Genomic DNA, 25,422 nt, shown 5'->3' with positions numbered 1-25,422 from the left:
AGAAAAAAAGATTAAACGTTAAGGGATCACCACAGATATTATAATCAATCCTAAATGTGTGTAGGACATTTTATGGAAATCTACTAAAACCAAAAATGTCTACATTGTGTCAATATGATTCATCATGGGGACCATGAATGTCTGGACCAAAATTCATTGTTCATCATTAATCTAACGTGTCTCCTCCTTCCATGAAGACACGGAGGATGAAGCTTCCTAATGAGAAATCTTTGGTTCCACGGCGTCAGTTTTAAGCGATGCCCACAAGCTCGGAACTATTTCTAATTACTCAGAAAAGTCTGTAAACTGTATTCATTAACTTGAAGCACAGTTGTAAAACATCCTGGTGCTAATGACTTCTATTTTTAAATTTCAAGTTGTACATATGTTTTTCTTCAGTAAACATCACTGGACCATTTTGCATGATTGTTTTTTTACTTCCAGGCATTGCATGCCATAAAATCTGGATTTGCTTCATGACAGTAAATGCCATGTTAGCGGATAAATCACTGGGGATTGCACATACGAGTGCAAACAGATCTATTGTACTACAGTATGTATCGTGACTAACAGCTGCCCCGAGCTGACCCACAGGGAGTGTTATTTGTTGTCAAAGACAGCATCATGAGCCTTTAACAGCCTCGCTTTAAAGGCTTTTCAGCAATGTAAGTAAAGTGACATCAGGCTGTCAGCGGAGTCCCCTCAGGTACAAAGACAAAATGTCCATAACTGAGCTTTTACCAACATAGGACCTGATTAAAAGAAAAGTGGGTTAGCAACAAACTGGAGGCCAATGTGAGCAGCTCAGTGTGGGTGAATACTGCCATCTTGTGGTTGGGGAGGGGATGTGAATTAATTATCTGAACAAATTAAGACAAGTGTTTAGTGTCTTGTGTAAACTTGATTCTTGAAAGTCAAAGAAATAGTGCGGTAATGTCTGTATTCACTTATGTTAAAGGCACAATTAAGTGTAACTCTTCATCATTAGGGGAAAACACACACACCAAAGTCGCTGCTTACTGTTTAATCACAGTCAGAAACCCAGGTATTCGAGTCTGCTTCCAGGAGGCTCTCTGCTCCTACTTGTTGGATCCCGGGAAGTGAAGAAGAAGGTTGTAACCTTAGCATATCCAGCATCCATTTAACGTTAGTTATCCAGAATGTAACGTTAGTTATCCAGCATCAAGCATCCAGCAGCAAAAGTGAAGTCCATGAGTCGAGGCCCCCCGCTGCAGACGACATGTTAGACTCAGTCAGCAGAGCCCTGAAGCCCCGCCCCCGACAGGTGTTACCAACAAGTTACCAAATTGGCATAGGCCTACCCAATATGTTGAGTATTAATAGCCTACATCAGGGGTGTCATTATAACTTACAGATCAGTGTATCTACAAAGGCACACAACATTCCGTCACAGGTATCTGGAGCAGTATTTTACTTTATGATCAAAACAACACATTTTTACACTTTGCAAAGTCATCCCGCGGGCCGGACTGGACCCTCTGGCGGTCCGGTTTTGGCCCCTGGGCCGCATGTTTGAAACCCCTGGCCTACATTCAACAAGTAAGCAGGATGAACTTTAATTATAAAAGGTTCTGAATCTAGAGTCCCTACCAAAAACAATAATAGACCTAACATTTTACCATAGGTCAAGCTCCTTATTTTTAATTATCATATTATCACACACCACAACACATATGGATCCTATTACTGTCAGAAATCCTAGTCTTAGGAACTTCCTACACTTTACTTAAGCCACACTGTGTTTGTAATGGTGTATCTTCTCCAGGCTGTCTACTGACATGATTAAAGTAGCTTTAAAGTGCAAGTTGTTTATGTTGGCAAATACTGATTCAACAGTTCCCAAGGGAGTGTATTAAGCTATATGCAGTATTTTTTTATCAATGGGGAAGTTTCACACATATTCCTAAAAACAAATCATATCACAGGAAGTGATTACAGCTCTGCTATGTGCCGTTTCATCAGACGTGGCAGAGTTTCATCAGTATCAGTTTGGCCTGAAATAGATCTGTTATTGGTCCATTATTAAAACCATTAAAGCAATATAATAAGTTATGGAAGATGCAGTCTGTGGGTTTGAGAAAACAACATGGACTGTTTAGGTTTTGTCACCTCATGTGAATCATGGAGAAAACATGCAGAGCCACCAGGGCATAATGTTGTATCAGATAGCCTTTGCAAGCCTTCTGTAGGCCTATGAATGTAGCCTTCAGTGTGTGCATGTAGACCCACAAACTAAACAGTTTGTTCTGTTTTTAAATGCATTCATTTTTGTAATGTAAAGACATTAAAATGCATTTATTTACCTCTTTAATAAAAATAAACAAGACATAATTAACTATTGAGAAATAAAAGCTTAATAAATAAAGGCTTATTAAATAAAACAAACAGACGTGCAGCCTACTGGACAAGGCCACCAATAATTTACGGTTATGTTGTAACAACTGCTTATTCGCTTTAGGAGAACATCATTGTGACCTGTATGCAGACGGATTTCTCTCTCGACCCTTGAATCATCTTTGATAACCAGACAGCCGCGTTAGTGTCAGAATTACCGTTTTATCGTCAAATAAAGCCCGACTATCGTATTAGTTTTGCATTAAGACAATAGTTTAGACTACAGTGTATTCCTTTAATGTTCATATAAATACCAATAATTGCTGCTAATTAGTAAATATGCTTTGTTTAAAAGTATACATAACTCCTACAGCGTGACGTATTTCCCAGCATGCACTGCAGCCCAGGATATGTTTTAAATTTGATAATTTCAGGCTTATGAACAGCAATATATATGTGTGATGCCAGAAATATTGTTTAACGGTGTCTACACAATCTATATTTGTTCGTGAATAGTCGTGTGAATAAATTCACCACCGTGTCTGAGACACAGGTATCCATGCAGTACTATAAATACACGAAGGAATCCTTGTCACCCTGGTTGGTCCGATGGCGGTGAGATTTCAATTGATTGCTACAGTGAGTTACAGAACCTCTACGTTTCTTCTCTCCCCTCCCTCACCGTCGGCCTTGACTAGCCTTTTAACCGTTTTAGCTTCATTGTTTTAAATAACATAATTAAAGACATTTTTTGATTTATTATAAAAACACACCAACATAAGAGGAATACATCTGCTAGCTCTAACACAGATGTTTGAGCAGCATAGGTTATATACAGAGATGTAGAGAGCACTACAGTATTGTACTGGTTTGAGTAATTGTTTATGATGATGATTGTATATCATAGAACTATTATATTAAACACCAACACGTTTTTTCTTCCTTCTTTGCCCGGGTGTTCATAGCTGTTTTATTTATTGTTGGTCATTATTGGTTAATTGTCTGAGTTTTGTCCTCTTTTCTTGTTAATTCTAGTAGTGGAGGAATATGGTTGTATATTTAGAATAGATAATCAGACATATGCACAGACTATAACTGTCTCTGGGACCTTAAGCTTCTTTCTGAGCTTCTTTCATTGTTTCTGAAAGATTCCAGGGCGACACAGGTGTTGTCTCTTCCTATTCTTAGCTAAATCTACTCATACCACCTACTGTATATGTGCTGTAAAACATTTCAGGACCTGATCCTTTAATCATTATCAATCAGTTGTCTGTTACTCAACATATCCCATGAATGGTTTGCCACAGATCTAGGCAGGTAGATGTTTCTCATGAGCTGTAGTTGATTAAAAACAACTAAAGTATTATGGTCAGATAACCCTGTCATATTTCAGTTTCCAAGCATCTTGTGCATTAGTGCAAACACCACAGTGGACTCCATAGCTTTCATGGCTGTAACCTACAGTGTTAGGGCATTATGACATCACTATTCATTTTTAGTACGGTGTAACACATTAGTGCAATGCCTAGTGTTGCAATGTAGTATTCGTGGCGTCAGAAAGCAGTTAAATAATGTCAGATAAATCTTCAACGACAGCCCAAAAATGAAGAATACCAGTTGTATAAAGACGTAACACAACATCCTGTGAGCTGAACAATTGTAGATGATTTGATAACTTTTCTTGACATGAAACATTTATTTGTGTGTTGCAAGTTAAATAATTTGTCACATGAACCAAACACATCATGAGGAAGGTTATGAAGTTTAATAGAAATACCAACCGGATTGGAATCATACAAAAGCAGAACTGAATGACTGTTTTAACACTCCAGATCGGTCATTTACAGGGTAACCACACACACACACACACACATCAAGCCCATTTCTTTTCCAAAACATTACTGAGTCAGTTCTTAAGCCAATAAACAAATGTATGCAGACAAATAATAAATCAAAATCTACACATGAAGCTGTGTATTATGTGTGTCCATCTTCTTTCACAACATTCCCAGTTTGTATTCCACCATCATGTGTGGCTCACCCATCATTTCACTCTGTGTAGGATCTGCAGGATAAAAGGACACAAATAGTGTGGTGGTTAGATATCTTATTCAGACGGTTGTTGTGTGAATGAAGGTGCAGGGATGAGGTTCTCACCGTTGAGGATGTCTTCAAAGCCGATGGACTCGTCACTGCCTCGCAGCGTATCCAGAGCCAGGTTTGAACTCTGCAAGAACGGCAGACGCTGGACCTGGAAGAAGAGGAGGGACAGACATCAAGAGTTATGGAGAGAGAAGAATGATAAAAACAAACAATAAACAGGGAGACGAGCAAAAGGTCAGAACTGGGGAAGTGGATTACTTGGACATGCAGCTTGTGTGTGAATTTACACAATATGCAGCTTGTGTGTTACCTGTCTAGCTGCCCTGTACTCCATCTGCAGTTTGAGTGGAGCATGAAGACCTTGGACGTTTCTGAGAGTAGAGAAATTCATCTTGTCCTGGTTCTGCAGGAACTGCACCCACAGAAGCACACAACAATGTTCAAGACCCAAGGGACAACAAGCATAATTTCCACAATTAAACTTTCACTCTTTATTACTGCGACTCAGCTGCTTGTAACAAAAAAACAAAAGTTCACCAAACTTAAAACTCAATGCGAATGTGCTTCGCCCAACGAAAGTAAATGTTTTTTTTCCCGCCCCTGTGCTCGCATAGAAAGGAAGTGGCGTTAATTTGCATGTGTGACCATGACCTCACTTGGAAAGCTATATGCATCTATTGTTAAGTGTTACGACTTTTACATGGGATTTTCCTACTATGACAAGTCAAAAGGTCAAAAGTGTGCAGTTTTTAAAAATGACTTTTTTCTCTTACAATGAAAATTACTTACATTTTTCTCGGAGAGCTCCAGCGGGTGGCTTGGAAGGAGCTCATTCTTTACGCTGGTAAAGCTGTGTAACAAAACAAAATACAGTGAAAATCAGTATAATGTACATGTACTGTGGTTTCAAGAGGTGGTACTATCATAAGCTATGACCAAAAAGACTGAACAATTAAATCAGTTCCTCTTACCAGAGAAAGCTGTCACACAAACAACATCATTTGGATAACTGGATTTAATGGATAATTAGGTACACAATGGTATACATATATATTTGTTATAAGCAAGTAAATAAATACTTGTGCGAACTTGGTAGGAGAAGGTTTATACATATAGCATTAGGTTACACCAGATTAGTATTATTGGTGGCAGTGTCTCACCCACTACGCAGAGAGTCCTGCACACCATAAGCTCCCTGTGGACAGAAGCCTGCCACAGGTACGCTGTCTTTCAGCTCAGAGCGGAGTCCTCGAGTATTCTGTAAAAACAAAAAGCATTCACATTCACAGTTTATAACTGCTAATGTTTATTTAGCATAACTCGGATACAAACACCAAAAGCTATAACCATCTTTAGCTAAAGGTATGGAGCCTCATAGTTAGCTAAGTGCTAGCTAGCATTAGCTCGAGTGACTAATCAAATTCACTACTAACGTTACTGGATTTCAGAGGATACAGTAGATAAAGATGCGAGCAGGTAAAATAGGCATTCGTATAAGTGTAGCAAACAATACCATGGAAATCATTATGATTACGATAGCATAAATGATGTTACATGAGTTAAGACTGCAACCATACCATTGTGATTCCGTTTGTTCCACTTTCTGTTGGATACACTTGAATATCCGGTTAGGTCGCGTTTTCATTACGACACATCCGGTTCAAGCTGATGTTGTGCACAATTTACTATTAAAAAAAAGCCCCGTCGTATTATACATCCAAGCACTGTATGCCTTGCTGGTTTGTCTTCAATCATTTTGAAATGTTTAACAATTTCACCCATTGTTAACACAATAATTATACTGTTTATAAACGGTCCATCTCCCTTCAATGACAGAAGGGGGTATAGCTCAGTGGTAGAGCATTTGACTGCAGATCAAGAGGTCCCCGGTTCAAATCCGGGTGCCCCCTCTTTTCGAGGTCTTGTCACTGATGACCGGTGCACACGAAATTGTGTCATTTAGCTGATCTCTGTAGATTGGCCCATAACACAGTATGTTCGACACGTTTTATTGTCCAACTGTGCACCCTGTATTACCTGCATTATCATGCACTATTCAGCCTGGTTTATAATATGAGTAGAGTTATTCAAGGTCATGTCACAATCTCTGGCACAAGATACAATTTACACAGACACAAGCCATTTAAAGATACAGGCCTTCATTTCAAAATAAAACGATTGACATACTGAAGTGAAATGTATTCATCAGATCCTTTTATTTTCAATTGTTGTCTGTTCATACACTTATAACACTCAAAGCTGGGAGTCACAAAAAAATGAACAGTGCACATCACTTCATGCATGATGACATCTACTAGATGTTAGACTGTTTTTGGAAAGTCCAGCTCCTCCAGGTACTCAGCACCCCATGATAGTGGGAGCAGCTCCTCCAATGTCATCATGGTGTAGGATCCATCCACCTTGGTCATGAAGACGGGGATATCACCAAACTGAGAAGCAAGGTTTGAAAAATAGGGCCATAACTACAAGCATGAATGTTCTCATATTTGGGTTTCCTCAATTAGCGATCAAATTAATGACTCTGTAGTATAAAATTGCTGAATAATCTTTAAGCCTGCATTACCTCTCTGATGACCTGTCGGCAGGCGCCACAAGGAGGGATCACCCGGTCCTCGAGGTTACTGCAGAAAGAGACTTTTTAATGAAATAATAATGGTGTCTCTCTTGGCAACAAATATGACTTACATGCCACTTTATTGAAGCCGTCTTAATTTCACTTGTGAATCTGAATTGTAAAACATGTTTTCTCAGTGTCAACATGTCCACTTAAAAGCTATAAATGCATTTATCCCAAACACACAAACCTACTGTACAGTACCTGGAAACAGCTATGGCCTTAAATTTCCTGTATCCTTCAGAAACAGCCTTGTTTATAGCGTTCCTCTCTGCACACAGACCAAGGTAGAAGCAGGCATTTTCAACATTGCAGCCTGTCAAAAAACAAAGAAATACTTTATTTGAATTGCTCAAGGTGTTTGTTTTTTTACTGGTTTTCACCAAATGAACAAGAAATATAAAAAGGTTTTTTATATTTACGTCACTGATACTCATATGACTGTTTGAAAAGAATCATGGTTTACCTGAGAAAATCTTTCCATCTTCTGTTAACAGGGCTGAGCCCACTTGGAGTTGACTGTAAGGACAGTAAGAGAACTCTTTGGCCTTGTTGGACTCTTGAATAAGAGATTTGATCCAGTCGTCTGCTTCACCAGTCTTCAGGTTTGCCATTTCAGATGCTTTGGTACGATGCTGCTGCTGTTGAGTTGGAGCAAGAGAGAGACAGGAGATGAGTTAGTGGAGAAAATCATTTAGGAAATGTTACTTTTAAGGCTGTATTATACGTCTAAAAACATACACTTACTGTATAGTATAATATAGAAAAACAACGGTGCTAATTAAGCTATAGCAAAAGCAGTATAGACCCCTAAGTTCCAATCAAAGAGGTAACAAGAAAATGAGAGTTGACATGAGAGAGAAAGACAGTTCAACAAACTTTACCTTACCTTGTACGAGTGTGAGAGGAGTGAAGTCAATTCCAGTTTAAATGCAGTAAAATTACCATACATTTGCATGACACATTTGAGTAACAGTCATGCAAAAAATTAAAATCCCACCAGAGGCCAATTCTCTGGGTGTATCCAGGTGTTTGAGGCTACAGCCAGTTTGATCTGCTTTGATGCTCAAGTTAACTGATGTTCCTCTCACTCCAACACTAACTGTAACAACTCGGAACAGAGAATTATTACAATGACATCTACTACTCAACAAACTTGATCACTGCACTATACATACTGTGCAATTTATAACGTTTTAGGCTTAAAAAACTACTTTAAGATTACTCTGATCTTTCAAGGAGGTATATGGATATAGTGACATGATAAACAACATAATAAAGATGAACATTATGAGAGAATACATAAACAAATATACCAATACGCAAACAAGCCCTCTCTAGTAGACGTACGGTAGCCATTATTATTATTTTGCAACTTGGCAGCACTGGTTCTTTTTTTGTTCTTATTGAATATTTCTTTTATTGAACAGTTCTTGCATTCAGCCTAAACGTTGAACTGATCTGTTTCTCTCATCATCAAAACTAGGAGAAATTAATACATGATACTTAAAATTCAAATTAAAGAAGGAAGTGGGTGCAAAACATACACGCAACATACAAAATGTACATGTTGTGATAGATGTCTGAAACATTTGGTTTGCAAATGTCCAATGTGTCCTCACAGTGAGCTGCACTGAGTAGTACGTCAGGACACACGTCTTTTTGAAGATACATTTTACATACATGATTGCATTAAAAGTCAAGGACACAAGCTGAGGCCTTTACTCAAATGTACATAATTGGTTCACAGACAACTAGACAAAAACATTCAAATGTGGCCCGCGGGTCTTGTGATATTCAGAGGAAACAGAAATCCATTCTGTGGGCCAGATGTCTCCAGTTATAATCACTTTGATCTGGTTTGATGTCACAGAGATTCAATAACAGATTTGTTGATTTCGGGTCACAGACGTTCATCTCATTTAAACACTCATACTAACGACTCGTAAAAAATAATAATTTAATAATATCTACAAATATGATCTAACAGCACACATCACGACAGTTCTTTGGAACTGGGAATTATAAGTACACTGGTTTGCATCGCATCTTCCAGACACAGTTATGTTGCTCCTGTTATGGAGATGACTTTAGAAAATGCTAACATGTGCTGCACAATTAGCACGTACACACTGAGATGGTTCTAATATAGATTATTTTATTCTGTGTTACCTAACTGTCTTCATCAGCCACAGCAGCAAACTCATGTGGATCTAACCCGGGTGGATATGAATGGAAATCTGTGAGAGGAAGAGGAGGTCAAGAGAAAAGGAACAAAGGACAAAAGGATTGAAGGGAGAGAAAGAAAAAACTGAATGAAATGAGAACACATCAGTGGCAAACTGTATGTGAACAAAGCCATGGTCAATAGGTTTGGTGTTACTGTAGGTGAGTTATACACTGATGGAAATACAGCCTTGGTGGTCCTGAATTTAAACAGCAGAAGGTATTACAGCAAATACTATAAAAGGCTTTTCAACTTCTGAGACGGTGAGATGAAGAGTGGAAAAAGGCTAAAACTAAGGGAAAATCTGTCCTAAGGCATTTATCAGTTTCTGACTCTGGGAAAGTGGGATGAAAGTGTTATGATCTTAGTTTCTGTTTCCTGTTTTATTTTGAAATGTTCCCATCCCCTTGTGTCATGTCTGGTTTTACTTCCTGCCCTTGTGTTTTCTGCCTTTCTCCCCCAGGTGTGTCTCGTTCCCTTCATTAGTTTGCTCCTGTGTATTTGCCTTTCTCTCCCAGGTGTGTCTCGTTCCCTCATTTAGTGTCTGTGTATATATCCTTGTCTGTCTCAGTGTTCTTTGTTGGATTGTTATTCATGTTACGTGTTTGTTACCGGCCCGTATCTGCCTGTTCGTGGTCTGCTCGTCCCCTGATTGGTTTGTGTTGTTTTGTTACTTTGTATTTCTGTATGTTTATTAGCTTTTGTTAATAAAGCTCTCTTTTTGGTTAAAATCATCATCTGCGTCCTGCAATTGGGTCCTCTCCTGAGACATACTGTGACAGAAAGTTGATAACTAATGTAATACTTTTTCAGTTCCATTTACTGAGCCTCCGGCTGCTGTAAAATATTAGATGAGCAGGAATAACAAGTAATTTCTGCAGCAGCGACGATATGCAGCCATTACTACAAATGTTCACCTTTGCTTGGCTCGGATGAGTTACTGCAGGCCAAACCTCTCCACTCCTGCAGATACCTGCACAGGCAAAAGAGCAAAATATGTTACATAATGATAAAGATGAAAACATTATTGACACAGATTAAATTACAAGCCATCGCTTCAACAGAAAGCACCAGAATGGCAGAAACCTTCACCGTCTGCTACAGTAGTTGACAGTGAGCAGAGGATCTTACTCCTCAAAGTTGAGAGTGTTGGTCCAGGCCAGGAGCTCATCCAGCTCCCACTCCAGTATCTCATCATTTCCCTTCTCTTCAATGGTGTCCATCACCTGTTGGGCTGAGATCTCCACCAGCGTCGTCGCCATGTGATGGTGCACTGGATGAGTCTGCAGACGACCCTGGTTAAACCTGTATGTGAGGACAAACGCATGACCCTGCCTCAGATGTGTATCTTCCACACTTTATAATAGAACAAAGAATATAAAAGGAGATTCAAATATATTGAAATGGTAAAGATGAACAGAACTGGTTAAAGGTTTTGAGTATTTATTTGACGATTGAAAAAAAAAAAAAGATATATATTTGATTAACGCCTCCGCCAACTATCCATATCTGTCTAAAATATGTATCCTATTAGAGTCGTCACAATTGGCATATGAATTCTTCAGTTATGGCCAAAAATGTGTTCTTGTGAGGTCACAGCGAACTTTGACCTTTGATTATTAAATTCTACTCAGTTCATCCACGAGTCCAATGGACGTTTGCCCACAGTGCCATCCTCACAGCCACACCTTATGTCTATGCTAAAAACCCATAAAGTCCTTTTGCACACACACACATATTCAGTTTGTTACATGATAAAACAAGTTTTGTGAATCCATTTTCTGATCTAGATAAAGATATAACCCGGAAATGACATATTCCCTTGGTTTATTTGTGCAGCTCTAAGGAACAGACTCACATCTGCTTCAGCCATTCAATTTTCCTCTTCTTCCGCCACATGTCTACATCCTGTTGCCGCTGCAACCTGGAATAGTGAAAGTCCAATTTCTTGTTAGCACTGATCTCTGTAGGCTCACCCATGGAAACCACCTGTCGGAGAGAAGAAGACAAAGCACGTAAACAGACATCTGCTTTTAGTGGTTAAGTTGAACTCATAACTAACTTTGTTTTTAGTTAAATAAAGGGACATGACAGCGTTATGGTTCAACTTACACAATGTCCTAAACTCAATCAAACTATTTGGTATGATCAAGACAAAATGATGTTGTAGCTGTTCATCTATTTACTTCAAGTGTGTCAGACTCTTGACACAAAGAGCAGAATTACACAACAAATACTCTTCACTTGTACAAATATGGTGAAAAACACTGACACGTTCTTCACCTTGCTACAGAAGAGCCTCCAGCTGTTGTTCTCCAGGCGCTGGTACCATCCTGATCGGTCCTCCTGCACAAGAGGCCAGCTATTGTTGGTCTGTCGGGCCACAGCTTTCTTAAGGTCGAGCTGGGTGTAGTCCTTTGGGCTGCTGGCACACACGTCTGTGATGGGTCGATGGGTGAATATCTTGTAATAGATGTTGGGAGGAAAGGTAATCTGAAGGCAAAGGTATAAGCAACATGTAACCAGGTCTGCATGATTAAAGCTGTTGAGGGATTTACCAGTTTCCTTATTTAGCTCCTACCCCTCCAAGTCGAAATCTGATGAACACACCAGCAGCAGCATCCAGTAACTCTGCCTGCCACAGGAAAGTAAATATTTGTATTATTATTTATTGTATTGGTTGTTTTAAGAGCAGCGTTTCTGTTACCTCTCGAGGATTGACAGATTTGAGGATCGTTTTGGGATCCCGCTGGTTGCAATGGCTGACGAGCTCTTTGAAATACTTGAAGACCTCTCTGCACTACAGTTTGGTTAGAAAACATGTTTTAGTTAATGCGTGTTGACTTTAATTTTTGCATGTGCAAGAGTGTGTATGCCCACAACAGCACCTACCAAAAATCTTCTCCAGGTCTTCTGAATTATTATGGCTGCTATCTGCCGCAGTCTCTCCCGCTGGGACTCCCGGGGACCCTCTTCCAGTAAACTGGAGGCATATTTTGAAATGAGATTAGAGAAAGAGAAGAGATGAGAAGGAACAAAGACGGGTGCAGCAAGATATAACGTATGTTACTAAAACTATGAATAAAGGTTCTCGTAAGGAGCCCTGTTAAGACAGTGGTGGAATGTAACGGCATTTATTACTACAAGTACAAACTGAAGGTGTGTACTTGTACTTTACTTAAGTATTTTCATTATCTTCTACTTTATACTTTAACTCCACTACATTTCAGAGGGAAATATTATACTTTTTATTCAATTTATTTATAACTACAGTTGGTAGTTATTTCTCAGATTAAGATTTTACATACAAAACATGTGATCATTTTATAAAATATGATCATTTGCTACTGATGAATCTACCAAAGAGTATATAAACTAGATATAATTAGCTTCCCCTCACTTACTACAGCATTAAAATGCTGCCTACAAATTATTGCATCAATAACAGCACAATAATATGATATATTGTCATTCATAAAGGGACCACCCTGCTGCATAATAAGAACTGTGATGCTATAAGTGCATTTAGCACAATGGATAACCTTAAAGTGTGGAAACACAAGGGGTCAAATGATGTGCAGGTGGGTCACAAGTTATGTCTTAGACCAGGGGTCGGGAACCTGTGGCTCTTTCGATGACGCAATATGGCTCGCTGACATTTTTTAACATGATTAACAAGTAAGAAATAATTACATTGTGTCATTTTAAAGTAAAACATTTAGCAGCGGATTTGTTTTTAGTTCTCCCCTCTCCTTTCCTCCGCTCTGTCTCTGGCTGTAGGTTAAGGTGTGTTCACACGTGTGTGTGTGCGTAGGGGACGGAGCCCCGCCTTTCGCGAAACCGAGCAGAAGAGAAACTGCACAGAGCAAGCAGTAGACCGGGGGGGTTAAACTCAATCACAGAGAGGGCCAAACACGGTCCACATTTATTGAACGGGATACACATATTGGATAAAGTGCAAAAAGATATGAAACATATTTAAGTCAACTGCAAACGGATTGCTGAGCAGTTTAATTTAAATTTCTGAGCAGCAAAGTCGGCAAATGCTCTCAGTTGATCAGCAGAATGCTGTCGGGAACACAGAGGTGGAGATGGTTTGTCAGTGTTTGGAAACACGTAGTGACCAAAGTTTCCTTCTGCATCCGAGTCTCCCACAGGCAGCTCGGCTTGGAAAGCTCTCACTGCATCACACATGTCTGTGATCACACGGCCCTGAAGCTGCAGGTTTAACAGTGAGATGCTTCGTTATGTCGCACACAAAGGCCAGCTCACATCGTCCCAGAGATCTGTGCTGTGTTTCCCTTTGCTTTCCAAAAACTTTCATTTCATTTACACATTTAGATTCTTCCTCAAATGTATTTTCCCAAGGTTGTGCCATGCATTGATTTAATTACCAAAACCGGCGGGCCAGTTATGACAGACATATGATATTTTCTCGCGGGTCGGATATAATTGCCTTGAGTTTGACACCCGTGCAGTAAACACTGAAACGTGCACATTAATGAGATAAATAACGTAAGCGTTTAGTGTATTTAATAAAAGAGCACCTGTTCAATGAAACACTGATACCGCTATTAGTACTCGGAGACGTGTTATTCTTAAAAAATGCACGCATAAAGTTGCATTCAAATGTATTAAATATATGGCTCTCAAGGAAATGAATAAAACAATATTCGGCTTTTATGGCTCTCCCAGCCAAAAAGGTTCCCGACCCCTGTCTTAGACTGATGTATTCATTACTGGTATGCTATGATCGTTTTTCAGAGACTAAAGCTCTCTAGTTACTTTATAACTGACTCGGTGTTGTGAGTAACTTAGCTAGCTAACGCTAACACATCCTAAAACAACTGAAAACCAAATAAAACACAGGATTTGATATAACTAGATTTAACAACTTGACTAAAACCATTGTTATGTTACATACGCACTCAAGTCACAAGAAAACAAAACTATTACCTCATGAATTCCTCTGTAATTGAATGTCTAAAGTTAATTGAAAGGGTTTCTGCTAACACGAGTTTTCCAATTATTTCATTAGGTTACCTAGCAACGCAGTGTGTCAAGTGGCTAAAATTACGCATTACCCGGAAGATACTTTCAAAACAAAGTAATTGTTGGCAATGGCGGTCAAATTAATAAAATACATACGCCTATCAAAAGGAAAACCCCCCAAAATTAAAAACGTAGGTTGCCTATTTTGGGATATTTTTTATAAATGCTGTCTGACACGTCCAAAAAAGAATGCTTTTATTTTGAAGCCAAAGTCATCTGATATCAGGTAGTAGATTAAGACATTATATTTATATATTACACACTAAACTTTGTTGGTTGGCACAAACCAGTGCCAAACAGCAACATTTATTGTATAGAGTGATTGTTTATTTAAAAACAATGAAGTTTATCAGCTTCTGAGAGTTACACAAACTGACCTGATTTAAATTCAGTGCAGGCGAAGGTTAACAAAAAGAAGGTTTTACCTATTGGCCATTAGATGGAGCTCTTTCACAAGTAACTGAAACGTAGCTTTGGCTTTCCACCACTCAAACATTACACATCACTGTTTATGGATCCGTCCACCACACACACCAAATCAGTAGGGATCTTTGGGAATCTGTTTAGCCAGGCTCTCTCCACTCTCTCAGTTAATCTGTCAGACAGTGTTATGTAGTGTCACCGCCAGGCTCTGTGTGATTTATAGTTATAAACAAATGCAGTAAATCAGAACTGTTGATGTGACTGTAGTAAAACATGAACTGGAGGTCTGAAAGCCTTACAGAGAGTCAAGAAACACTCAGCCATAAATGTTCCCCTGCATGCATCAAAGCGTACACACACACACACACACACACACACACACACACACACACACACACACACACACACACACACACACACACACACACACACACACACACAAAAGGTCATGAAGGAAATAAAAGAACACACAAGATCATTTATTTCTCATGGCACCAGCCCCTCAAATGCCAACCCATACCAGATTCCTGGAAAAATAGATTCTGGTGCTTCATGTTTTTACTGGATTAAATGTTATTAAGGCCAGTCACTAACTTGCCACAAACCTAGCATGCGTGCCGAATCAACCCTGTTACAGCAGAATGCAGTTACACACAAAAATAAAACATTTAGTTTCAATTTTAGCCCCCTCAGCTGTGACGGTTTCAGAATACATTTAAATCAAAGGGCAAGTGATTTCACAGTGAGAATCTCTCTCTGTATTCATGAGCATCTCAATATTCAAATATACATTCTTGTGGCTCACAAATAACCCAGGCGATAGACGTGTTTGCGCTCCAAACAAATTGTGCTCATAATTCAGAAACATAACAGTTGCTGATATGAATTGCTAACGAAACAGATGTCCATTATGTAAATATCCACAGAATGCATTTCCTCACCAAATCCTGTGGGCATCTAACAAAACTCAATCCAGGTTTCTCCAAAGCCGAAGTCTTCCTCTTCTTTCAGTCTGTTTATTTCCCCCGGGGGAATGCTGTGGCATCTTGACTCCAAACAAGGACAGACATTCGTATTAACATATTTCCAAACATCCGGTGCATAGAGGAAAATATTTTATGAGTTCATACTCCTGAAGTACAAGTTAAGATAAGTTTTACAAAATCTCAATTTTGTAGACATTTGGTTTGCGTTTGACTGACAATTAGTGTTGTGAAGGCAGAAGAGGATAAAAGAGCTTTCATCAGACACAATTACCCACAAAACAATACATTTCTGAACATGTTTGGTTTGACATTTCTATCCTGCCAAATATTATGTGAAAACACAGCTTTTCTAATGAGTTTTAAATAGTTTGGAGTTACACCTACTGAAAGAGTGCAAGGGTGCGAGTCAAAGAGACCTGATGTAGCTTCTACCTGGGTAGACGGAGGAGAGGTGATACGAATGTTGTGATCTGCAAACACTGAATCCAAGATGGTACATAATTCCCTTCGGTCTCCATTGTGCAGTTTGTCGCAGAATAAAATTATCTTCGGATGTGTGCAATAAAAAAATATAGATTCTTATTGATTTAAAGCTGTCATTGTCTCATATATCATTATTCTGCCCTTGACCTGTCACTAGCACCCCCACTGATGAGAGCGGGAAGACAAATGTGTCCTTGAATATAAGACACAAGGACAAAATTCATATTCATACCATTACCATTGGTGACCCCATTTTCATATCATCTCTGCATATTAACTACTAGGTGTGCCAAATGTAGACAGCCTGCATGTCACTGAATGTGCCTCTCATACTCACTCCTCATCAGCCACACAGGATATTTCCTCATTTGATTTCTGATTGTTGGGAGTATTTCTGCACCGGGGTAAATGGCTTTTACCTCAGTGCCGAGAAGAAACGACAGCAGCTGGTCTCTCTCAATGGAGACGCTTTTGCTTCAGACCCCAGCAATATGAGACCAACACAAACACACCATGAATCACTTCATGGAGTTCACACAGTCAAGGGGAACATAAATATGTCACAGATATTACAGCAGTTTTATTACAACCTTAGCTTCAACACAGCATTCACCAGGGCAGTTTGTTCCATTCACAGAAAGTTGATGCCTTGAACAGTAGGGGGCAGTATAAGACTAATGCACATGTTACATGCTGTAAATACACCAGGAAACAAGTGTGACAAGAACATTTAGAATTATATAGATTACAAAATATTGGTTCATATTCGTACAGTGCGTTTGAATAATAAAACCTGTGTAGCATCCATTCACCCATCCATTCATCCACATTTCATCTTTTTTTAAACAATTCTCTTATTTACTATCCAGGCCCCGGGACTTTAACATGTGCCATGAACCCAATTGTTTTTGGATATGATCATGCAGTTTAGCTCACTGCTAAAAATCTGAATTAATTTGTTTCTTTAGTTGGTAGATTGACACATTACATCTATATATTATTGATGATCTGTGATGACAAATAAGCCAAAAAGCAAAAGCAGAAAGATACTAGTGCTGTACCACGAGATCACATTAATGTTTTTAAATCAGACCTTATATCCAGACACGATGAATACAACAGCTTCACCGCATTTATCTGGTGATAGAAATATATCCACATTTGCTTTTAGAAGGAAAATAACCACACACATTTGTGTGATGAGTATATTTATTATCAAAATAACTACCAAAATTGGAAGTTTAAGGAGGACATTGTGTGCTGTGCTGTTTTATGTTATTGTTTCTGCTTTTGTGGTTGCAATGTATGTAAAGCACTTTGTAAACACTGTTTTTGGAAGAAAATTGTACAAATAAAGGTTATTATTATATATAAAATTGACTTGACATTACATTACCAGCTACAACAGGCTGACTGCACAGGACCAAACCAGGTTTGCTGTAACACCAAATGGAAATGACTAATTATAATGACTTGATTAAATCTCCCTCGAAGTGATGGATAAATGGTTGAATATTCCAGCTTCTGCAAAAGGGAATTCAAGCTTGAGCAAAAAAAAAGAATAGTGCACATCCAATAACATTCAGATTAAAATCCATTAAAATTAACCATCTGGAACATGAGTTGTGTTCATCTGATACAACTGTGGACGTCAGACTTATAAGGTTGTGAACCGCTGGATCAAACTGTCAGAGCACATCATACACAAACACACTGACATATTATCCTTTAATGCACAAACATTGAATATGACATTAAATATATGCAAAGCATGCTCAGACACAGCAGCCAGGTGGCCTCCAGGTTGAACTGAGCCCTCAAGTTTTACAATTGCCATCTAAACTCACATCATGAGCAACACACTGAAACCTTTTTCTGCACACTCATTGTAACTCTAGGTGGATACGAGCGCTGTGCAAACAAACACAATGGAGTACCATGACTCAGGGCTCCACGCAGCCTGATGACGGAGGTTTGGCGTAGATAGTGAGTAGTTGTAGTGCTGTTTCATCAAAGTGTGAGAGAGATTCAATTGCTAAGTTGGTATTGACTCATGACACTTCATAGGGCTTATACATGGAAATATAGCTATACAAACACATGTGGCCACACACAGGCTTACATAGAAATACACTCACACATACGGGCACGAGAGAACTCCAGCTAATTGCCTCCAACACCAATTACAAGTCTAAACAAGATCATGGAAGGCTTCATTTATTATTAAAGTGTCCTTAGTAGTGCCTGTAGTCAACTCTGAAGTACATACGAGACAATAGGAGCCGTTACGATGCTGCTCAATGCTACAGACGAATGCAGATTTGTTTTTCAATTCTAGCTTTTCACATTAAATGCTTGATTACTCACACTGGGCCTCATACAAGAACTCCGTTCTTATGTGGCACTCACGAGTGATTTAAGGGAATTTGTGGTCAATTTTTCTTGTTCATAGTAAAAGTAGATTTAATATAAGAATACTGATTGCATTGTCACAGTTTGGAATGAATCCTATGGAATACATTACAGGGGGAAATTGTAAAGGATATGAAGCATTGCACCAGGAGACAAGAAGATATTTAATAATACAATCGGATGAATAATGGAAAGAAACTAAACATGTAACCACTTTGAAATAGTACATGGGGCTGTGGGATTTTGTGTGAGTATGTAAGACACATTCATGTATGTACATTTCATTTTTATTATTTATGTTTGAATCTGCATGCATACGGTAAGTACGCTCATACTGCACATGAGCATAACATAGCCAACTTAGTTACAATACTTCAGTGAGTGACATTAATTCCTAAAACTCCAAACCAATATCGTAAAGGAAACTCCACCTCAAACATCCTGACAGTTCTATTTTTAAAACGACGCTGATGAGAGCGGTGAGTTGACCAAAAACAGTGTTACCGAAAGGGCCGGGAAACCATAACAAGGAGCTGAAAGACGCTAAAAAAGCTCTGTAGACCTTCAGATTTCGCATACAGGTAGTCATGTGATCCATTGTTAATGTTATACGGAAAAATGTTGATTATAGCAGCTTTAAAGAATACCATCTACATTCCATTTCCAGCTTTTCCTTAATTGTCTGCTTTTTATTTTAAGTGGCATGTACGATCCAATCTGCCACACACAGTTACTAGAGGGCTTTTGGCTTACGAACACAAAGCTATTGTTTTCTATATGCATCAAATAATATGAAATTTCAGGGAAGCAGGTTAGCAAAGTATTTTTTTTAAGGGTTTACAATGTGAAACTTTTTTTCCAAGATCAAAACTAGTTTTGCCTTCTCATCTTGACTTTCTAGAGTTCTTGAGTTTCTTGAGTTCTACCACTTTCTTTACAGAAAAGAAAGTTACAGTTTGAGAAAATACCTCCGGTATTCATAAATTGGGATGTTTTCAGCCCAAGGCCAACATTCTTTATACTTTCACAAGTTATGGAACAATGTTCAAACATTTATTAATTTATTGTACATCCACATACAAAGAAGTACATGTGCACATGTGCTCACAAAGGCAGAAAGGAACAGATTGCTCTGGAGTGAATAGGTTTTTATTGAGACATAACTGCAACACATATTACAGATGGTTAAAGAATTGCTTTTGTATCGTGTGTTGAACACAATTTCTCATTTCCAACTAGCAATAAATTATCTCGGCTCATGTCAAACTCTTGTTCTTGAACATTGTATTCTATTGTTATATTTTATCTTAAAAAATGAATGGTTTGGGTTTGCATGTACATCAACATGACAAGAAATAGATGATGTGCTACTGTAGATATTGACCTCTAAGACGTGGCAGAGATACAGAGAATAAAGCCATGCACTTTAAACAAAGCAATTCAGCACTTGCACAGTTTAATCAATATGTGGGACAATAAACCAAGCTCCTTCCAATACAACTAATAATAGACTCAGGAGGGTGGAGGACATACAGTAAAATATATGCGAGCTGATAATTTGTTCTTTCACTCTCTTGTTTCCTCACCAGCTCTATTGTTTGCTCTTGTTATCTTGTGTTTTCTTTTCATCTTTATTTTGTTCTGCAGCCTCCATAATGTCTTCCTCTTCAGCACAGTCTGCTCATTTTCTCTTCTTCCTTCTGCGTCTTCATCTTCCTAATTTCCTCGTCATCTGAGAGTGACTGTGTGCCGTTTATGGTTTGAGGCGACATGCAGCTTCCACTATTGGATCTGCTCTTCCGTCTTTCTTCACTCGTATTTCTTTTACGACTTACTTCATCTCAGATTAAATAAACTGAATGAACACTCATTTTTCATTATTTACCCTTTCTTTTTCATTATTCATTTTCAAGGCTTCCTATCCTTTGAAAGTACTTTCAAAGGAAGCCATTAACTCCTCTAAGAGTATGTTAATCTTCACTACTCTGCTGTATCTACACTTCCTGCATCTGTTTGCTCTCGAACCCGCTGTTATCTTTGCCTGCTATCCGGCTCTCTGAACCACCTGGTGACCTATTCTGGTTTTCATCCAAGCTGTCCATTTGTCCACAAGAGAGAACCTGTTGCTCTACAGAGAGATAAGGTCCAGAGTGTCAGAGGCTCATCATCCTGTAAGTGTACATGCTGAAATCAAGCAGCAAGAAAAACTCTGAATAAAATATCAAATAATGTACACAACATGAATTGGATAGTTGTAATGGCCTAAACTGGCCTGTTCAGTGATTTAGTGATTTCAAATATAGCAACATCTTAATTTAGGCCAATTGAAAACACTTTATAGCTGTCTGAGGCTATGACTACCAGAACAATTTACTTCTAATACTTGGAAGATATATGGCTTGTGAAAAATGGGTCCAATATTTACTCTGGTGACCATCGGGTGAAAGAAACGGCCATAATCTGTGTTTACGTTCACTTCCATTTCAGTTAATAAACTCAGAACCTGCCGCTTGTCTCCTAAAGAGGCGTGAGGCATTTAAACATTCACACATATACAGGGCATTGAGTCTCAGTGCCCGTCTCCTCTCTAAACTGCCTCTGTTACGAGTTACGAGTCTGCGTTTGTAAGCGTGTTACCACCACCAGTTGTTAATCAGTGGAATAACTTGGAAGCATTGGACAGGAATGTAATATGCGCTGCCCGTGTGCTAATGCAAGCATGTGCGTCCTAATGCATGGATCTTTTTTCTCTCCATAGATTAGGCCATTGTTGTTGTACATTGTACTCACCAAGCTCATTCTAGCGATCTTAGAATGCCGTAATATCCCTTTAGCAAAATCCAGAGGGGCACATGACTTGTCAGATGATCACGCATAAATAATAATGATAACATAAAGATATCTTATCTACATAATTCAGTGGTAAAGCTGAGAGTGAGTGCACTCGTAATGTCCAAATTAAATCAGAAAGTTGGCTTGGATACTGTGATGGAGGTTTACAACAGACAGTTGGGATAATCATTTCCTGTTTGCTTTTCGTGATGTCTCAGCAATAAAGACAATAAGCAATAAAAAAAATGGCCATGAGATCCCAGTGAGTTGTACTTTACAGTAATATTCATGGGAGTTGTTGAATGCACAGAAAATAATAGTTTTATCGTGGTAACAGTGTTAAGTAACCGAACTACAACCACCTAGCACAATCAAGCACAGCATATACACAGAAACGTTTCATGTCTCTGTTTTTTTGGAAGACTATTTAAAAATGGTAGTCTGCTGCATGACAGCCTCCACTGAGAGACAGTGGTGGTTGCTAAACTATTTCAAGAAGCATGCAAATCATGCTGGAAGGTCCGTGTGTTCGTCGAGTGTGTCTCAGGTGGAGGTGTACGCAATCAGAGTTTTTTGTTGCCCTGTTTTTGTGATTGCGTAACCACACACTTTAACACATGCACACAAACTTCATCACAAACCACAAGAAACCTGTCTGAGACTGCTTCCTTTTAGTCTCGTTATTATAATAAATTTAATTAGAAGCCCGACAGGAATCAGGGCTTCATTAGGCAAAGCCTTCCTGTTTTCCACCAGAATGTAAACACATATCCGGCAGTAAACAAAACGGCCCCCAGACATGTTCTTTTAGAATAACTCCCTGATGCTATGTGCTTTTGATTGTTAAATAAATGTGGCCGTCGAGGTGTGTCGTCATGAATATTAAAACTGAATGAATATAGCAGCTATATGTTGAGGTGAATACATTTACTTTGATGTTTTTGAAATGTTTAATATCCCTTTTTTCAGATTGGAAATTGGTTTCAACACTGAGCAATATCAGATGAATGTTATTGCCTGTGTCTGTTGAATAACAATAACTTGAATATACATTATTGGCTTAGTGTGTTTGCTATGTTCAATGTTCGGGATGGTTTGCAGCCTCCATACTTTACACATGCCTGACTTCTAGCCAACATGCAATGGACAAACCAGACACTTTCAAAAGAAGAGGTTGAACCAATTATTTAAGATGGAAGGTAGAAATAGTTTCCTTCAGGGCCAGCACAACGGAAACCAATCTAAGCTTGAGGATGAATAATAACAGTGTGCTTCTTTAATGCTCCCTGAAAGGAAATTCTTCTTTCTTTTGTCTCTCTCAATATAACATCATCAGCTGTAGAACAACACTGCCAAGGCTGGAGGGGATTTACTTGCTTGCTCTCGAGAGCACTGTAGCTTTGCACTTAAACTTGGATGTGAAGGAAAGACAGTGCCTTGATTTCCCTGAGTCACCCTAATGCCACTGAAAGGCTTTTGCCAAATCAGCCTCTTAGCTTCCTCAGCGTGAAACAATAGTGTATCACTAATTAACACATTTCTCCCACTAAAGTGAAAGCCTCCTAAATAGAACTGTGCTTGTGGCAGCAACAACTGGAAGAGAAAAGCTTGGCTAGTTTTTCAAAAATGATGACATATTTGCATATTAATCGTTAGTAGCATTGTGTGTTTTCCTGCATTTTTATACTTACAAATTACATTTCTTTACCCATTTGCAGTAAGTGTTGAATGCTTGATTACTAAACAGTGAATAGCTCAATATGACTGCACCCAGATGAGTGTTTGCTTTTACTCAACGTGTGCAAGTTCATTCATAATGAGGAACACAATAAAGTCTCATGGCTTCAAACAAAAGATGTTCTGTGACATGTTGGAGGAAAAAGTCAGAAAAAAGGCCAAAAAGCAAGAACCTAGCCTAACCGTAGCATTTAACTCAAAGTACGGCTCTTCTAATGTATAGGATCAGAGATCTGCTAGAATGGCTACAGACTCTTAATCATGTTTTAAACCAGAGAACATGGTGCACATTGTGTGTGTGTGTGTGTGTGTGTGTGTGTGTGTGTGTGTGTGTGTGTGTGTGTGTGTGTGTGTGTGTGTGTGTGTGTGTGTGTGTGTGTGTGTGTGTGTGTGTCGAGCAAGAGAGAGAGAGAGAGATAGAGAGAGAGAGGTGGAACAGGTGCTTCCTCCTTTGCAGCTTTTCTCCACTGACCTTTCCCTGAAGAAAATGACTTCACATATACTGATATCAATAGCACACACACACACACACACACACACACACACACACACACACACACACACACACACACACACACACACACACACACACACACTGTGGCCAGATATTTTTTTTCTTATTATTTTTAGCAGCTTGAGTCATGGCTTCCCCATTGTTAACACACTTGTTCAAAGCTGTTTATGAGATATTTGATAAAGCCTGAAAAAGCAGAAATAGCCTCAGTCTATTGTTATTCCTGAGTTGCATATTTTGTGCTATTTTAACATGGCCTTAACTAGGACAAAAAGAACAATTCTTTCTTCCCTTCTGTGAGCATTGTAAAGGTTTGAATAGAGACACGATTGTATTGCATTTTTCCCACTGTGCTAACAGTCGAATCAGTGCAAAAAGCAACATCAGCAAGCGACTCCGGGTGTTCAGGACACAAATAAATTATTCTTTAGCAAATGCAATCACAGTGTACAGCTGGTAAATGATTACTTGTGCAACACATTGTTAATACCTTTGTATTAGTGTTGAACAAATGCAAACATGCTTTATTGTTGATGATTACTTTATAAAGTGAACGATCTGAAGCCGGACGGCGAGAGACTACATCAACATCGCTTTTGACACAGATGCAGGAGTTTCCACAGGATGGGGGACTTAGTGCAGGCACGTGTAAGACCACCCTGTTAATGGCTTTACAGTCTGTCCAGAACTTCCCAAAGAGCTCCTGCAGCCAGCACCGAGAGGTTTGAACTGCTGAAGGCAGGAAGACAGGTCTGAGCTGCAGGAGGCTAATATTAAAGGAAACAGGAACACATCTGTGTACAGCTCCAGGTGCTGCTGCCATGTTAATAATCTGTAAAACTTTACTCTTAACAAAGTTCACAGACTGAGCCATATCCTCTATATGAAGGAAGAGGAAACTTTTTAAGTGCTTGTAAGTTATTTATCACCTCTATAGGACCAGAATTATAACAACAATAGCTTGATAATGAATGCAATTAAATGAAATGGAAAAAGCATTAAATATTTAATCTTGTAATATGTATCATTTGTAACCACGTTTTAAGAAGACGTTTTGCATCGGCAAAAAATGCATTCCTATTATGTTATTACATTTTAAAGCTGCATTTATTGATTTTTCTTTTGTCACTTGATGGCAGAACAACAAGATGTGAGCAAACTCTGACTCTGTTTAAACATTATGAAGTTGATATGGCAAACAGTTGCCTCATTACACATCGAGCAGACACAGAACACATTAGCATTGATTTGGAGTCGTGTTCCAGATGACCTGATGAGATTAAGTCTGATATTCACTCTGTTTTGCTTTCCACTAAATCCTTCTCATGTTGCTACATGATGCAAGATAAGTGAGTCCACTGCTACATAAATGCAATGCAATCCTCTCCTAATTAGATTGTGAAAGGATTAATAGGAAACTCAAAACACTGACTAATTCTCTCAGAACTTCAAAGAGCCCAAAGCTACCAGCAAGTTAACCATGCCGTGTTCACAGACCTAAGAATACACAAAGAAGTGGCTTCAAGAGATGAATTCTTCACACATCCTCCCAGCTAAATGCTTCAGTCCTTAAATCGAGTGCTTGAATTGTAGATTTCATCTACGAATGAAGCTTAAAGGTGCACGTACATCAGGCTGATGGTGCTTAATGCATTACTAGTTT

General features: G+C 38.8%; 3 protein-coding genes and 1 non-coding gene across 7 annotated transcripts; 1 reads left to right on the top strand and 3 right to left on the bottom strand.

Annotated features, from left to right (window-relative positions):
• Positions 1–4,098: 4,098 nt before the first annotated feature.
• On the bottom strand, positions 4,099–6,103 carry pomp (proteasome maturation protein). Its single transcript, XM_029457802.1, is given in 7 exon segments — positions 4,099–4,420; positions 4,513–4,606; positions 4,769–4,870; positions 5,248–5,308; positions 5,619–5,716; positions 6,036–6,079; positions 6,082–6,103. Coding segments are annotated over 7 exon segments (489 nt in total). The 3' UTR covers positions 4,099–4,352.
• A 193-nt stretch (positions 6,104–6,296) lies between these two features.
• trnac-gca (transfer RNA cysteine (anticodon GCA)) lies at positions 6,297–6,368 on the top strand. The gene has a single exon. It is a non-coding gene; the product is annotated as a tRNA-Cys (tRNA).
• Positions 6,369–6,650: 282 nt separating this feature from the next.
• On the bottom strand, positions 6,651–7,730 carry LOC115025469 (cytidine deaminase-like). Its single transcript, XM_029457757.1, has 4 exons — positions 7,560–7,730; positions 7,298–7,409; positions 7,043–7,100; positions 6,651–6,908 (listed from the first exon to the last, which is right to left on the bottom strand). Exons 1-4 carry the CDS (start codon positions 7,705–7,707, stop codon positions 6,780–6,782), a joined length of 447 nt encoding a protein of 148 aa, XP_029313617.1. The 5' UTR covers positions 7,708–7,730; the 3' UTR covers positions 6,651–6,779.
• Positions 7,598–14,322, bottom strand: c20h11orf65 (chromosome 20 C11orf65 homolog). Of its 4 annotated transcripts, XR_003834206.1 has the most exons (11): positions 14,277–14,322; positions 12,213–12,303; positions 12,028–12,120; positions 11,902–11,955; positions 11,604–11,813; positions 11,179–11,309; positions 10,452–10,625; positions 10,238–10,293; positions 9,266–9,333; positions 8,094–8,195; positions 7,696–7,734 (listed from the first exon to the last, which is right to left on the bottom strand). XR_003834206.1 is itself a non-coding variant. In XM_029457756.1 (10 exons), exons 1-9 carry the CDS (start codon positions 14,279–14,281, stop codon positions 9,266–9,268), a joined length of 882 nt encoding a protein of 293 aa, XP_029313616.1. In that variant the 5' UTR covers positions 14,282–14,322; the 3' UTR covers positions 7,598–7,734. The 4 variants fall into 4 exon arrangements, 2 of the variants coding, with proteins under 2 accessions (XP_029313616.1, XP_029313615.1); XM_029457756.1 differs by lacking the exon at positions 8,094–8,195 and having other exon boundaries at positions 7,598–7,734; XM_029457755.1 differs by lacking the exons at positions 7,696–7,734; positions 8,094–8,195 and adding an exon at positions 8,810–8,949.
• Between the last annotated feature and the right edge of the window lie 11,100 nt (positions 14,323–25,422).

Source organism: Cottoperca gobio, chromosome 20, assembly GCF_900634415.1.
Source record: "Cottoperca gobio chromosome 20, fCotGob3.1, whole genome shotgun sequence".
Lineage (NCBI taxonomy): Eukaryota > Metazoa > Chordata > Actinopteri > Perciformes > Bovichtidae > Cottoperca > Cottoperca gobio.
Note: the sequence above shows the minus strand (reverse complement) of the source record. Positions and strands in the feature narration are given on the sequence as shown.

What these genes read in the sequence shown, in the direction of transcription:
- LOC115025469 (XM_029457757.1), bottom strand. Translation starts at nt 7,707, where the DNA reads ATGGCAAACCTGAAGACTGGTGAAGCAGACGACTGGATCAAATCTCTT. An exon ending in AAGGCCATAGCTGTTTCCAG is followed by an intron (nt 7,101 to 7,297) that starts GTACTGTACAGT and finishes CTCTTTCTGCAG; the next exon opens with TAACCTCGAGGACCGGGTGA. An exon ending in GCCGACAGGTCATCAGAGAG is followed by an intron (nt 6,909 to 7,042) that starts GTAATGCAGGCT and finishes CTTGCTTCTCAG; the next exon opens with TTTGGTGATATCCCCGTCTT.
- c20h11orf65 (XM_029457756.1), bottom strand. An exon ending in ATTGAATGGCTGAAGCAGAT is followed by an intron (nt 10,626 to 11,178) that starts GTGAGTCTGTTC and finishes CCTCACATACAG; the next exon opens with GTTTAACCAGGGTCGTCTGC. An exon ending in AACACTCTCAACTTTGAGGA is followed by an intron (nt 10,294 to 10,451) that starts GTAAGATCCTCT and finishes TTGCCTGTGCAG; the next exon opens with GTATCTGCAGGAGTGGAGAG.